General features: G+C 33.3%; 4 protein-coding genes across 4 annotated transcripts; all 4 read left to right on the plus strand.

Annotated features, from left to right (window-relative positions):
• Positions 1-514: 514 nt before the first annotated feature.
• On the plus strand, positions 515-4,120 carry HELRODRAFT_188691 (hypothetical protein; the record flags this gene model as incomplete). Its single annotated transcript, XM_009021565.1, has 7 exons — positions 515-578; positions 792-1,295; positions 1,653-1,723; positions 1,779-1,890; positions 3,438-3,473; positions 3,619-3,654; positions 4,093-4,120. Coding segments are annotated over exons 2-7 (585 nt in total), but the record flags the coding sequence as incomplete, so codon positions are not given.
• A 2,341-nt stretch (positions 4,121-6,461) lies between these two features.
• Positions 6,462-8,377, plus strand: HELRODRAFT_161673 (hypothetical protein; the record flags this gene model as incomplete). The annotated part of the gene is made up of 7 exons (XM_009021566.1): positions 6,462-6,490; positions 6,644-6,749; positions 6,956-7,009; positions 7,345-7,389; positions 7,583-7,639; positions 7,759-7,812; positions 8,192-8,377. 7 exons carry the CDS (start codon positions 6,462-6,464, stop codon positions 8,375-8,377), a joined length of 531 nt encoding a protein of 176 aa, XP_009019814.1.
• Positions 8,378-10,582: 2,205 nt separating this feature from the next.
• Positions 10,583-12,394, plus strand: HELRODRAFT_161674 (hypothetical protein; the record flags this gene model as incomplete). Its single annotated transcript, XM_009021567.1, has 1 exon — positions 10,583-12,394. One exon carries the CDS (start codon positions 10,583-10,585, stop codon positions 12,392-12,394), a length of 1,812 nt encoding a protein of 603 aa, XP_009019815.1.
• Positions 12,395-12,703: 309 nt separating this feature from the next.
• Positions 12,704-13,270, plus strand: HELRODRAFT_161675 (hypothetical protein; the record flags this gene model as incomplete). Its single annotated transcript, XM_009021568.1, has 1 exon — positions 12,704-13,270. The coding sequence occupies one exon, from the start codon at positions 12,704-12,706 to the stop codon at positions 13,268-13,270; it is 567 nt and encodes a 188-aa protein (XP_009019816.1).
• Between the last annotated feature and the right edge of the window lie 668 nt (positions 13,271-13,938).

A 13,938-nucleotide genomic window follows, 5' to 3' on the forward strand; every position in this document is an offset into this window, starting at 1 on the left:
TTACCTAATTTTATTTGTCTTGAAAAACAATGTAAAATTACAAATAACGAAAGTAAAATAAAAATGTTGATGATAGTGTGAAAGAAAAAGAGAGGTAAAGTGGAAGAGAGAGAGAGAGAGAGAGAGAGAGAGAGAGAGAGAGAGAGAGGGAGGGAGTTTCTGGAAATTGGCTTGATGTAAAAAAATAAATTAATGACATAAACACACAAACACACATACACACACACACGCACACTCACACACATATATATACACATATACATTCATTTATACATAAATACATTCATACACATACATACACACACGCATACATACATACATACATACATACATACATACATACATACATACATACATACATACATACATACATACATACATACATACATACATACATACATACATACATATATACATTCATACACGCATGTATACATACATACATACATGCATACAAAAAAACAAACATATATACAAATGGAAAATTAGTGGAAGCAGAAAAATATTTTGAACTGGAGTGGAAAGAAAGTAAATTTTGTTCAGTAGCATATTTAGTTTGAGCATTCGGTTGTCTGTTGGTTAGTTTGTTGGTTTTTGTTTGCTTGTTTGTTTGTTTGTCTGTTGGTTAGTTTCTTAGTTTGTTTGTTCGTTCGTTTAATTGCTTGCTCAATTTAATTACATAATTAATTAATAATAAATGCGAAAACAAATCTGTTGGTTAGTTTGTTGGTTTGTTTGCATTATTTTTTAATTTGGTGAAATGTAATTAAATGACATTTTTTCCTCTGAAGATGAATGAAAATAGAAAAACGCAAAGATGATGCGACGCTAGTCTGACAATGTTGATAGCATCAACATTATAAACGACATCAACAACGACAACAACAACAACAACAACATCAGCAAAATCAACAACATCAACAACAACATCAACATCAGCAACAACATTAACTTAACAACAACATCAACAAAGACACCGACATAACATCAACATGAAAAACCCAACAACAACACAAAACACCGACAAAGATACAAAAGTCCCGGCAGATGCCAAATACACCGACACGAGTCACAACCAAACGTCGGGCCACATCACAGACTGCAGTACAAATACCGTAATACCGAATATTTTTCGATACCATCCATGGTATAGCGCTTTACTTTTCGTCCTGTTAGCCTCATACGTGTTGATGATGGGTACTGTGGTTTATGCGGTCTTGAAAGTCGAAAAGTTACAGAGGGTTGTTGTTGGCGTTTCAGCTGATGTTGACGTACTAAAAGAACAAGCGGATTTTGTTAGTTTTGATTTTTTTTCAGTAATTTTGTGTATTATTATTAGTAGTAATTGCAGCGTTTGTAGTAGCAGCAGTAGCAGCAGCAGCAGTAGTAGTAGTATAATAATAGTAGTAGTAGCAGTAGTAGTAGTAGTATTATTAGTAGTAGCAGTAGTAGTAATAGTAGTCGTAGTGGTAGTAGTAGTAGTAATAGTGGTAATAGAAGTAGTGGTGGTGGTAGTAGTAATAGTAGTAGTGGTAGTAGTAATATTAGTAGTAGTAGTAGTAATACAGTAGCTGCAAGAGTAGTAGAAGTTCAATGATTCCATAGCGATTTTATGATTCACTATTGAAAATGATGATGACGACGATTAACAGATAAAAAGGAACAACGATATAGATTCTAATAAACAACATCAACAACAACAACAACATCAACAACAACAACATTCAACGCTAGTCACAACAACACACTACAGACATATAAGAGAACTAATAAACCCACAACAACAACAACAATTACATCAAGAACAACAACAATTACATCAAGAACAACAACATCATCCTCTACAACAACATCATAAAACATCGACGTCATCTTGCATATGTTCACCAGGTTTGATTTGATTTTTCTTAATCTTTTACAAATATTTATTTGTATTTGTATTGTATGTGTGTATTTTTGTTGTATGTGTGTGTGCATTTTTGTATGTTTGTGTGCGATTTTACAAAAAAAAACAAACATGTGAAGAATGTATGTATTATATACATACAGTTTAAGAAAAACATTCACATTTTTTTAAGAAAGTATTTAAATTGCCACGTTAATTTGTTTTTTTTAGTTTTGCATTTCTTTGAAAGTATTCAAATTAGCATTTATGTGGCGCAAGTTAATTTGGGTTTTTTGGTTTGTTTTCTTTACCGATGTTTTTATTTTTCAAATTAAGATATTTTTGTGTGTTTAATTGTTTTCATGTTTGTGTGTGTGCGTGTGTGTGTTTGTTTGTGTGTGTGAGTGTGTGCGTGCGTGCCTGTGTGAATAGTTGTGCGGGTTATCTTAAATGTTTATTTTAGATATACTATTATGTATAATGAAAACACTGTTTTTTTTCGAATGTGCTTGTATGTGTGTATTTATGTATCTAGTTTTGTAAGTATGTGTGTGTATATATGTGTGGGTATGTATGTGTGTGTGTGAAAGTGTGCGTGTATGTGTGTGGTGTGTGCAAATACCTTTTGGGATAAACGTTTTAAATGCAAATGTAAATATTTAAACGAATGGTATTTGCCTTGATGTCTACAACGGTATCATCATCATCATTCTGTTTTTGCTATCATCATTACCATCATCGTCGTCGTCGTCGTCATCACATATTCATCATCATCACATCATCATCCATTTTTTGTATATGTGTTATTAAAGTTATTATTGTTACCATTGTATGTTGCGACATTTTAAATTTTATCATTAACGCTTTCGACAAAGAAACAAAAAGTAAAATACAAACAAAACAAAAAAAAAACTAAATTGTAAACGTAATTATGATGTCACTTTGTTGATGAATTTTTCTAGCGCACATTTTGTTTTTTTCAAATTCCTGATCTCTGAGTGCAAAATGTTTGTAATTCATTCCTGAGAGTAAGATTACGTAGATACAACGTACAATGTCACACATGCAGACACACAAACACACAGACACACAGACAAACAGACACAGACATGACAGATGCAATAAATACAAATTAAACAATCTAGTACTTACGTGTTGAAATGTGGATATGTTTATTATGTTTATGCTTCGCGATTCCTATTTATTTTAGGCTTACTTGTTTGTGTTGTGTAGGACGAGTGTTTATGCGTTATATATATATATATATATATATATAAACACAATTTGTGTATATGTGTGCGTGTGTGTATGCTGTGTGTGTGTGTGTGTAACGTTGATACAATTTTCTTTGTAGGCCCACCAGGTTTGAGTGTAAAGGGTGAAAAAGGTGATTCCGGAGAGCAGGTATGTATATAGGGACGTGTTTGTGTGCGTGTGTGTATGTGTGTGTGTATGTGTGTGTGTTTGTATGTTTGTGTATGCGTGGTTTTTGTGGTGTGTGTTTATGTACACTACACAAAATTATTCAATTCTTTCCGTTGTTCCATTGCAGGGCGCCAAAGGATCCAGAGGATATCCCGGATTTCCGGTGACAAAATTCTATCATTATTATTATCAGTAGTAGTAGTAGTAGTAGTAGTAGTAGTAGTAGTAGTAGTAGTTGTTGTAGTAGAAGTAGTAGTAGTAGAATCGGTTGTAAGAGTAGTATTATTTTTTTTGTACCCCTAATAAAGGGTCCTGTCGGGTTTGATGGACGAAAAGGGGAAAAAGTAAGCCCTGATGATGATGATGGTTATGATGATAATGATGTTGATGGTTATGATGATGATGACAATGACGATGACGACGATGATGATGATAAAATCAAGTATGAGATGATTATAAAATCGAGTATGAGATTTGTCATCACTGATATTACATGCCATTCCAACATTACAAAACTTTATATATTGATAAAGTCGTTTTAACACCGTAATAATTCTCATCATCGTCGTCGTCATCATCGTCATCATCATAGCCATCATTTACATCATCAATTGCAGGGAAAGCGTGGATTTAAGGTTAAGTGAAAATCTAGAAAACTTATTATTTATATTATTATTTATATTATTATTCATATTATTATTCATATTTTTTTAAATTTCAATTATTAAGTTGATTAATTCGTTAATAATTTTTTCAATTGAATTGAAAGTATTAATTTATAGGGCGACAAAGGCAATAAGGCAGTTGAATACATATCAGAGGTTAGATCCATTTTACTCTCTCTCTCTCTCTCTCTCTCTCTCTCTCTCTCTCTCTCTCTCTCTCTTTCTATCTATCTCTATATTTCTTTCTCTCTTTTTGTCTCTATCTGTTTTTTTTCTCTTTGTCTATAAAACTGCCTGCATAACTCTTCGTTATTCACATCATAAACAGCTAATTCTTTCAACAAGTTAACAAACGACCCCATACCTTACGTATGTTCTTCTCTTGTCTGTTTATCTCTTTGTATGCTTGTTCATCATTTTGAATGTTTATTTCTTTGTTTGTTCGTATGTTTGTTTGTATGTTCATCTTTTTTTTGTGTGTGTGTGCGTTCTTTCGTTGTTACGAATGCTTACCAGTAAAATCCAGTGAACTTACAATAAATATGTGCTGCTACTTTAAATTTTATTAATGTTATTTATATGTTTGTTTAAATCAGTTAGGTCATGTTTATTTACTAGTTTTTAGTCTGGTCATATCATTTGCAAACCATCAATATAGAGCTATTTTCATACAATCACTCCTTTACTTATTTATTCATTCGTTCGTTCATTTATATACATATATATATATATATATATATATATATATATATATATATTCGTTCGTTCATTTATATACATATATATATATATATATATATATATAATTATATATTACATATATATATATTCTATTTAGAAACACCCAAATATCTTACAGACTTGGGCTTCCAGCTTTCATCATCAATTATAGCACCTCACATACTTAACGCCTATCTGCGAGCTTTTGATGCAATTATTATTTGTTTGTACATACATGATCGCAAGTCACAACACACAAAAAATCATTTGTACAGCGCTATAGCTAGTTAATTAATCTAAAACCGTAAGAAACAAACTGTCCAATGATACATAGGAATTGAAATGTCGTTCGTAACGCGAGTGTTGATTTAAAAGCGTTTTGGGGGTCTATTTTTGGATCCTGCCAGTCACCCGGAACCATGCTGTGTTTAAGGTTTCCGTGCATAAATTATGACGGATCTGTGACGTAAATGTATAAATTATGATGCCTCATGCATAAATTATAATGAGACGGTCATTTTGGAAAGGTAGCTTTGTAAGGAAAATGGACACATTAGCATTCCAAGTACACTAAAACAAATACAAAAAAGTAAGCATACAAATACACATACATTTTCACACATAAACACATACAAAGCCACACAAATTTATACAAACATATACAAATGTTTACTGTTATGATTTACTTACCTATTTGTTTACATGGATGTCTCCAGAACCTATCTTTATGTGTATGTGTGTGTGTGTGTTTGTATACGTGTGTGTTTGTATACGTGTGTGTGTGTGTATGTTTATTATTACTAGTGTTATATAATAATAATTATTATTATAGTTATTATGGTTAACAAAAATATTATTTTTATTATTAAGCTGTTATTTCAAACAGGGCTCTTCTGCCACGCATCAAGTTATAACATTAAAGGTTGGTTGGCAACCCAAATTTTTTTGACGTAATCATAATTTATTATTACTATAATTGTTGATTTTTAGAATTTTAAAATTTTAGATTAAATAGGATTTTATAATTATTTCATTATTAATATTTGGTATTTGGAGTTAGAAAATAAAAGGATGTTCCGTCAATATTATTATTATTATTATTATTATTATTGCTGTTGTGATTATTATTATTTCAATAGCTTATTTTTACTCAATCTAAGATTTGCGCCGTTATAAATCCCGTTCAATCGTCTACCACTATAAAATAAGCACCAGAGATCCCATGTTATTATTATTATTTATTATTATTATAGTTATTATTATTGTTATTATTATTAACATCATCCCCCTTACATTCTACTTTATTCGTTGCTTTCATTCATCCACTTAGACATTTATTCACTGGTTTTTATGTTCATTCACTCATTTTTATATCCATAAAACATCCATTCGTCATCTTTTATGTTCGTGTTTGTATGTGTGTGTGCGTGTGTGTGCGTGTGATTGTTTGATTAGCGAACCAATCAAAAACTATCTGCTAATTATCCGGCCAATCGTGTTACCAAGGCCTAAACAATTAACCAATTAATAACTCTATTGCTATTAACTGCCCAATTACTAATTTGTACTCTAGTATTAGAGTACAAATGACTAAATAAATAACTGGCCAATCAAATGATGTATAGCTTATTATCCGACCAATCAAATGACGGATGATTAACTGACCAATCAAATGACGAATGATTAATCAACTGACCAATCGAATGACGAATGAATAATTAACTGACCAATCAAATGACAGGGCGATCCTGGGACAGCAGGAAAAGATGGCCAACCAGGAAAAAACGGGCAACAGGTAAATAAATTGTTTTTATTATTATCAATTATTATTATATTATTATTATTATCATTATTATTATTATTATTATTATGCAGGGTCCACCAGGTGTCCATGGACCGCCAGTTAGTTACTCATTTTATTTTCATTTCAAATGAAGTTTCCACTCAGTTGGAATAAAATTACAATACCAACATATTCCAAAAAAGGATTGGTCAGAAGGGTAATTTGGCATGGGCCCTCCGAGTTTGAAGGGCCTTTAAAAAAGGCTTCTAAAGTAATAGTACTATAAACCATACGTTATCTGATCTTAACCTCAAAATTATTCTCCCATGCCATGGGCATGAGATTTTGGCAAAAAAATTGGCCAAAATGGCTAATATTTTTCATATATTTGTATAAGTTTCAACGCATGTGATTGTGGTTTATTTGTGGAAATCTAAAATTAGTTAGAGATTTTGTAATTTTTAATTTTCTGGTCAGGGTCCGCCAGGATCCGACGGCAGAGATGGGCCGAAAGGAGAAAAAGGAGATGTGGTGTGTGGGCAGTTTGTGTTTTTTTTTTCTTGAAATATTCTCGCGTTTGCATTCTATAACGCGTGTTTTTTTTCTTAAATGAAATTTATAATATTTATATTTTATCCAATCGGTTTTGTGACTAAAGTGCAATTTTTTAAATGAAACTCTACACGGCCAGTTAGTTTTTAAAAATATAACCATTATAATGTCACAAACATGAATGACACATAAACAAACAAACATACACATTCGCACGCACTAATATACACATACACATGCATACACATTCAAACACACACATGAATCTACACGCGCGCACACACACGCACACTTACAAACTTATATGCACATAGGGAGCACAAGGAATGGACGGAATACCAGGCCATCCTGGAATTCAAGTTCGTTTTAAGATGTGTATTTGCTTGTTTGTGTGTGTGTATGTGTTGTGTGTATTTTTTAGTTTGTTTACGTGAGTATGTGTGCGTTTATGTGTGTATCGGTGCAATTTAGTAGTATTTAAAATATTGTTAGCGATGAAATGTTCTATTGTATTGTGTATTAAAATAATAAAAAATTTGAAATCGAAACCAGGGAATTCCAGGTAAGAAAGGTGAAAGGTCAACAGTTCCTGGACCTCCTGGATCTCCTGTTTGTATTTACACCCACACACACACACACACAACACACACACACACACAGAAACACTCATACACACGCACACACACACGCACAATTAAGTAATGTTAAAAAAAATTTTTTTTTGTTAGGGTGCCAAAGGAGATCCTGGACCTCCCGGGAGGTATGGGATTCCAGGAATGCAGGTTATTTTATCCCGTTTTGGGATTTATGATGTTTGTTTCTGTTTGTTTGTACGTGATTTTGCTTCTTACTTTTGTTGCGTTTTTCAATAAACATTTGGTTTTACTGACTGTAAAGAAGTGTTTTTTGAACTGCTAAATATCTTATATTGCTATGAAATAGTTGTGGATAAATTTAATTTCGCCAAATTGAAAAAAAAGTTATTTATCGAATTCGAGTTTTTAAAAACTTCAAGCTTTCCACCGTCGCAAAAATAACTTGACCAGATACAAACACGTAAATGTAATTATGTCCACCGATTCTGCGTGCGTTCGATCCAAACCAGACTTCCCAACACCCAACCCCTACAACCACAAATTGACAAACAAAACCATTTTTCAGGATATAATGACTAACATCGATTTGAGTCTAAACGGCGATCCGTTACTCCTTAGAGGTCTGAAAGGAGATAAGGGAGATTCCGGATCAAAAGGGGATACGGGTGATCCGGGTTTAGAGGGTCCAGAGGGACTGCCGGGACTTCCCGGAGAACCAGGCAGGACTGGAAAAAGAGTAAGTCGGCCGTAGTATCGGTCGTAGTATCATCAGTCAGTAGTATCATCAGTCAGTAGTGTCATCAGTAGGTAGTTTGATTGATAGTATTTTTGAGTGGTGTGTGATAATGCCATCAGTAGTAACTAACCGTCGTTGGTGCCTCATAAAAGGATGCCAGAAAGACAGTCATGGACATTTGTTATTTTGATCAAAATTAATTTTGAATATTTTACAAATACAAATAATAATTAATATTATATTAATTATTATTATTGTTATTGTTATTATTGTTGTTGTAACAAAATCATCTTCAAAATGATTGATTAGCCATTACAAATAGCATAAGAAATGTAATACTGCTTTGTTTCTTTGCACATTCTCAAATAATAAAACTCACAAATTTTGGTGCACACGTTCACACACGCACACACGCACACGCATACACACACACACACAACACACAAACAGATAAATTTTGACCACCCATGTGCAATTTCATTTTCATCACTTAGTTTAACTTAAATTTTCCTTTGCATACGTACGTGTTGAAAAATTTGAAATCTGCATTGTATATAGTTAATTAATTTTCGTTTCAAGTATATATAATTAATTAATTAACTAATTCATATAATTATTAATAGATTTATTAATATATTTATTAATAGATTAATTAATTGATGGATAGATAGATTGATTAATTAATTAGATTGAAAGAATGTTAACATTGTTATATATAAAAAGCATGTGTTGTGATATTGATGTTTGTGTGTCTACAATTGTTTGAGATCTATCTAATATTATACATCACCAGCCAACAAACGAATGCCTTCCTTTCGATTCTAAACAATTCTTTTTTTTACATACACACACACACACACACACACACACACACACACACACACACACACACATGTATACATGTACATAACTTTTTTCCTTCATTTTTGTTTTTATCATTATTTATTATTTACTTTTTTTGGTTTCTTGTTTACATGTATAGCAAAGAACACATGGCTTAATCTGGCATCTACGTCAATGTAGACTATATATTATGTTTTGGTTATGCTTTTTTTTGTCTTGTCTTCCATACAGCTGTGATTTTGTGTGTTGTTGAAAGTTTCATCGCTTTTGATGAAGTATGAGCGTATTATATTGTTATAACCGACCGCTTGAACTTGTTGGAGTCAGGGTTATTTCTCTCTACGTGTATTCTTGACACCTGAGCAGACTCATTTCAAATAGCTTTATAAGAAAGAAGACAGTGCTGGCAATCACTTGCGTGTATTGCTGTGATCATTCACTCGTTTATTCGATCGTTAAAATCGTTATAATACAACACAATAACTAATCGACGAGGTAAATCACGGGATAAAACTAATCGTCAAGAATTAAGCTTCTCTTGTCAGATGTTTCTTGGCCGCAAATCCTCGGTATCCGCTTCTCGGAAGATTATCGTAATTCACTTGCAGACCACGGGTAAAATTCTTCGAGATAAATTTTTCCTCGGGCGTTATCGCTAATTTGTTTGCAGTACGCACACAAAATATTTCTGCCATATTAGGACTCTTTTTTTTCTGCTTGAAACTTCTTCTTAATTCTCGTTCTTTTTTTCTTCGTGTTTTCTCCCTGTGTGTGTCTCTCTGTCTGCCTCGAATCTTGCTTCTGCGTTGTTTATATAGCTACCAAACGGCATGTAAATGTGTCGTGTCACATGAATTTACAACCATTTTAAATATTTACGCCTTCTAATTAATTTCTAACTATTAGTTCTTATCTCAATCTTACGTCTGTAACAATACAATTAATACGGCTTTTAGGTATAGAATTTGTAAATATATATAAATATATATATAAATATAATGTAATTTTATGTATTTATTATTTATCTTGTTAATATGAAAAAAAGTACATAAGAGCAGAATTGAATTTATATTGGTCCATATAAAATTTATATGGATAAACAAAAAGGTTTTTTCAAGGGAAAAACTTAAAAGCCCATTATATATTTTAGAATATTTCATTTTGCTAGTGAATGAAAATGTTTAAAAGCCATTTAAATTATAATCTTATTTATTTGCAAACCATTTATATCTCAAATGACGTACGTTCAACTTTTAAATTACGTTTCTACCAGATAAACAAAAATAAAAAAATAAAAAGCGCAAACCCATTCGAATGTTTGTGTTCAATGAGCATATTTTGAATAAACGTATCGAAAATCGATTATTTTAGGCCGTAATGAATCAAACGATATTTTCATACAGTTTGTTTTTAATTATTTCCACCAACCTGTCCTCAATAGCCCATGCAGCAATTGACTTGAAAGAATCTTACATAGGATGCTATCGAAACATCAGCTCAACGAAAACAGTTGCATCAGTTGGCTCAGTGGATGAATGTTCACTGAAGTGCACAGATGAAATTAACAATATGATCGCTTTGAAGAGTGGAAAAGAATGCAACTGTATTGGAAGGTTAGATTCGGCAGTGGCTTCATCCCAGTGTGATGTTCTTTGCGCCAATAGAGATGCTTGTGGTGGAAGGGACTCATATTCCGTTTATAAAAGCAAGCCACGAAAGACGCACGATGACTACGCCAGTTTTGAAACACGTCAGACAGATGTCATTTTGATAACGTTACCAAACACTTACACATTTGAAATGTGCGCACATTTCTGTTTTGAGACAAATTATACGTTTTTCCAGAAGATCGACCCGTCGAACAGATGCGGTTGCTTTCAAGAACATGGTACAGGAAGTAGCTACTTCACACAATTAATTTGTGATACCTGCTCAAGTGACAGATCCGAAGTTTGCAGATGTTATCATCAGGGTCATGAGGAAAAAATAGCGATATTCGCAACACGCTTCCAATACGACTTCCAACGAGGAGTATCGACTTATTCTCACTGCAGAAACAGAAACAACGGAAGTTACGAAATAACTGCAAACTGTCCCGATGGATGCGATCCGGGATGGAGAGGTGATTCATGCAGAGAAAGAGATTGCTCATCAGATGGAGGAGATTGTCCCGTTGGAATGGAATGTATTGAGTCCACGGTGAATGGTAATAAGTACGTTGAATGTGTCTGTCCCCCTGGTAAGGTCAGAAACAAATGGTACCAATGTGAGGTTTTCAGGAAAAATTTAGCTTTACATAAACCTCCTTATTACAGTTCAATCTATAAAGAACACGACGACCCCACGATGGGTGCTCATTACAAAATACATTTAACAGACGGCAACTATGACGGCTACCACATATCTCACATACTTGATGCCATGCCAGCCTGGATGGCGGTCGACCTGCTCAATTTATATTGCGTAGGATTCATCAGAGCATACAACAGAATAAATCAAAGGACTGACTTCCTGAAAAGAATGGACAAGTTTGTTGTAAGGTTGAACGAAACGTTCGATGTGAGCAATAGAGAAGACATCAGAGACAAAGTCAACTTGTGCGGGTACGGACCAGAAGAAGCGATACAGGGCGGAAATCCCATGATTGTCTTTTGTGAGAACTTTACTATCTTCACAAGATTTGTTTTCATTCAACCATCTAATGAGAGAATGAAAGATCATCATACAGCACTCGCAGAGTTGGAAGTATTCGAAGCTGGATGCGATCTTTTCAACGGGAGGTGTGGTGTGGAGCCGTGCAGAGAGGAGAAGAAAGAAGATTCAACAATCATCCACTGCAATGAGGAAAATGACAAAAAAGAAAAAAATGGCAGCAAAGAGAAAAATGACAGCAAAGAGAAAAATGACAGCAAAGAGAAAAATGACAGCAAAGAGAAAAATGACAGCAAAGAGAAAAATGACAGCAAAGAGAAAAATGACAGCAAAGAGAAAAATGACGGCAAGCAATTGGTTGACCCTTCACGCACGACCTATACCATATTAGGTTGGTCACTCCTGCCGCTGCTGCTAACACTTCTAACTTGCTGTATAATTTTTATGATAAAGCGAAGGAAAAAGGAAAAAAATGATTCAAGCCAAAGCCCAAAGGACTCCTCTGCTGACACATCGGAACCAGATTCCACACTTTAAAAACATTTGTTGGAAACATTTGTCAAAACATTTAAAATTATTTGCAGCTAAATATATGCTGTTCGTGACTGAGTTGTCAGTTAAACATCAAATTTAAAATATTTTAGTTTTACATTTTTTGAAAACAAAATGATTCATAAACTTCGTAACGTTAAATTTTTATTGAGATATTTAAATTAAAAGTTTCATAACAAACTTGTAAAACCAGAATAAACATATTTTAGCTAATGTTTTCGTTATAAAGAATTTTCCTATAAATGCAGGCTATAACAACCGGTGTCAGAAGCGAGATTCCGAACAGACAAGAAGATGTCAAAGAAAAAAATTACAGAAACAGATTGGGTCACCCGTTCAAGCAGCACTCAACGGACAACAGACGTTATCGAACAAAGATCAAATTCTAGTGGGACGAACAATAGGAATTTGTTTGCATTTGATATGCAACAAATCATACAAATGTTCGCGGAAATGATGGCTTATACCGACCGTCTAACAGAAAAGAATTTCGCGAAATTGAAGGCTTATGAAGACCACTTAGTAGAAAAACAATTAACGAAAATGAGAAAGCATTTCTGTGAAAGGAAAGCTGATGCTGACCGTCGAGAAGAAGAACAATCCACTGAAATGACGGCCAAGACCAATCAGTGGATAGCCGAATCAAGAGAGATGAGAGCCGAATTACGAGCGGCTAACGAAATAACACAATCAACCTTTGATTTTCTCTTTGTTATCGAAGATACAGATGAACGGAGCGCACAAATTGATGGCCTTCAATTAATTTATACTTTATTTCCTCCATCTAATCTCAATAGTGTTCTTCATAATCTATCTCTATGTCTTTCTTCAATTATCGCTTGGTCTGACTCTGTGTCTTAAACTTAATCCTTCTAAGTTTGAATTAATTTATTTTAATAAATCTAAACACTCTATTACAATTCCTCCTATTATCTTACCTGATTCTAAAACTCTTGATGTCTCCCATAAGTTTCGTAGTCTAGGTTTTATCTTTGATTCTACTATGTCTTTCTCTTCTCAGATTAATAGTGTTGCTAGAAGCTCTTACTTTCATCAACGTAGAATAAAACAACTTTTGCCTTTTCTTGATGATCCTACTTTTCTTCTTCTTGTTACTTCGTTAGTCTTGTCTAGGATTGATTATTTTAACTCGCTCTACTATGGTCTTCCTGGCTCTATACTCTATGCTTTAAGTAAAACTTTTAACTCTGCTGCTCGTCTAGTTGCTCGTGTCTCTTTCTTTTTTCATATATCTCCATATCTTATTCTTTTGCACTGGCCACCTATAAAATATAGAATAATTTTTAAAATTTGCACGTTTATGTATAAGTCTCAATTTAAATTATTTCCTAAGTGTTTATCAGATATATTAATTGAACCTAAACGCCCCGGTTTACGATCGTATTTTTGTTCTCGCTTTTTCTTAACTCGTGTTAAACACTCTTTTGCCAAATTTGCTTTTGCTTTTTCTGGTCCTTTTCTCTGGAACTCTCTACCCACTTTTCTGACTACTTCTCCATCACTTGCGA

This window comes from Helobdella robusta (genome assembly GCF_000326865.2).
Source record: "Helobdella robusta unplaced genomic scaffold HELROscaffold_3, whole genome shotgun sequence".
Lineage (NCBI taxonomy): Eukaryota > Metazoa > Annelida > Clitellata > Rhynchobdellida > Glossiphoniidae > Helobdella > Helobdella robusta.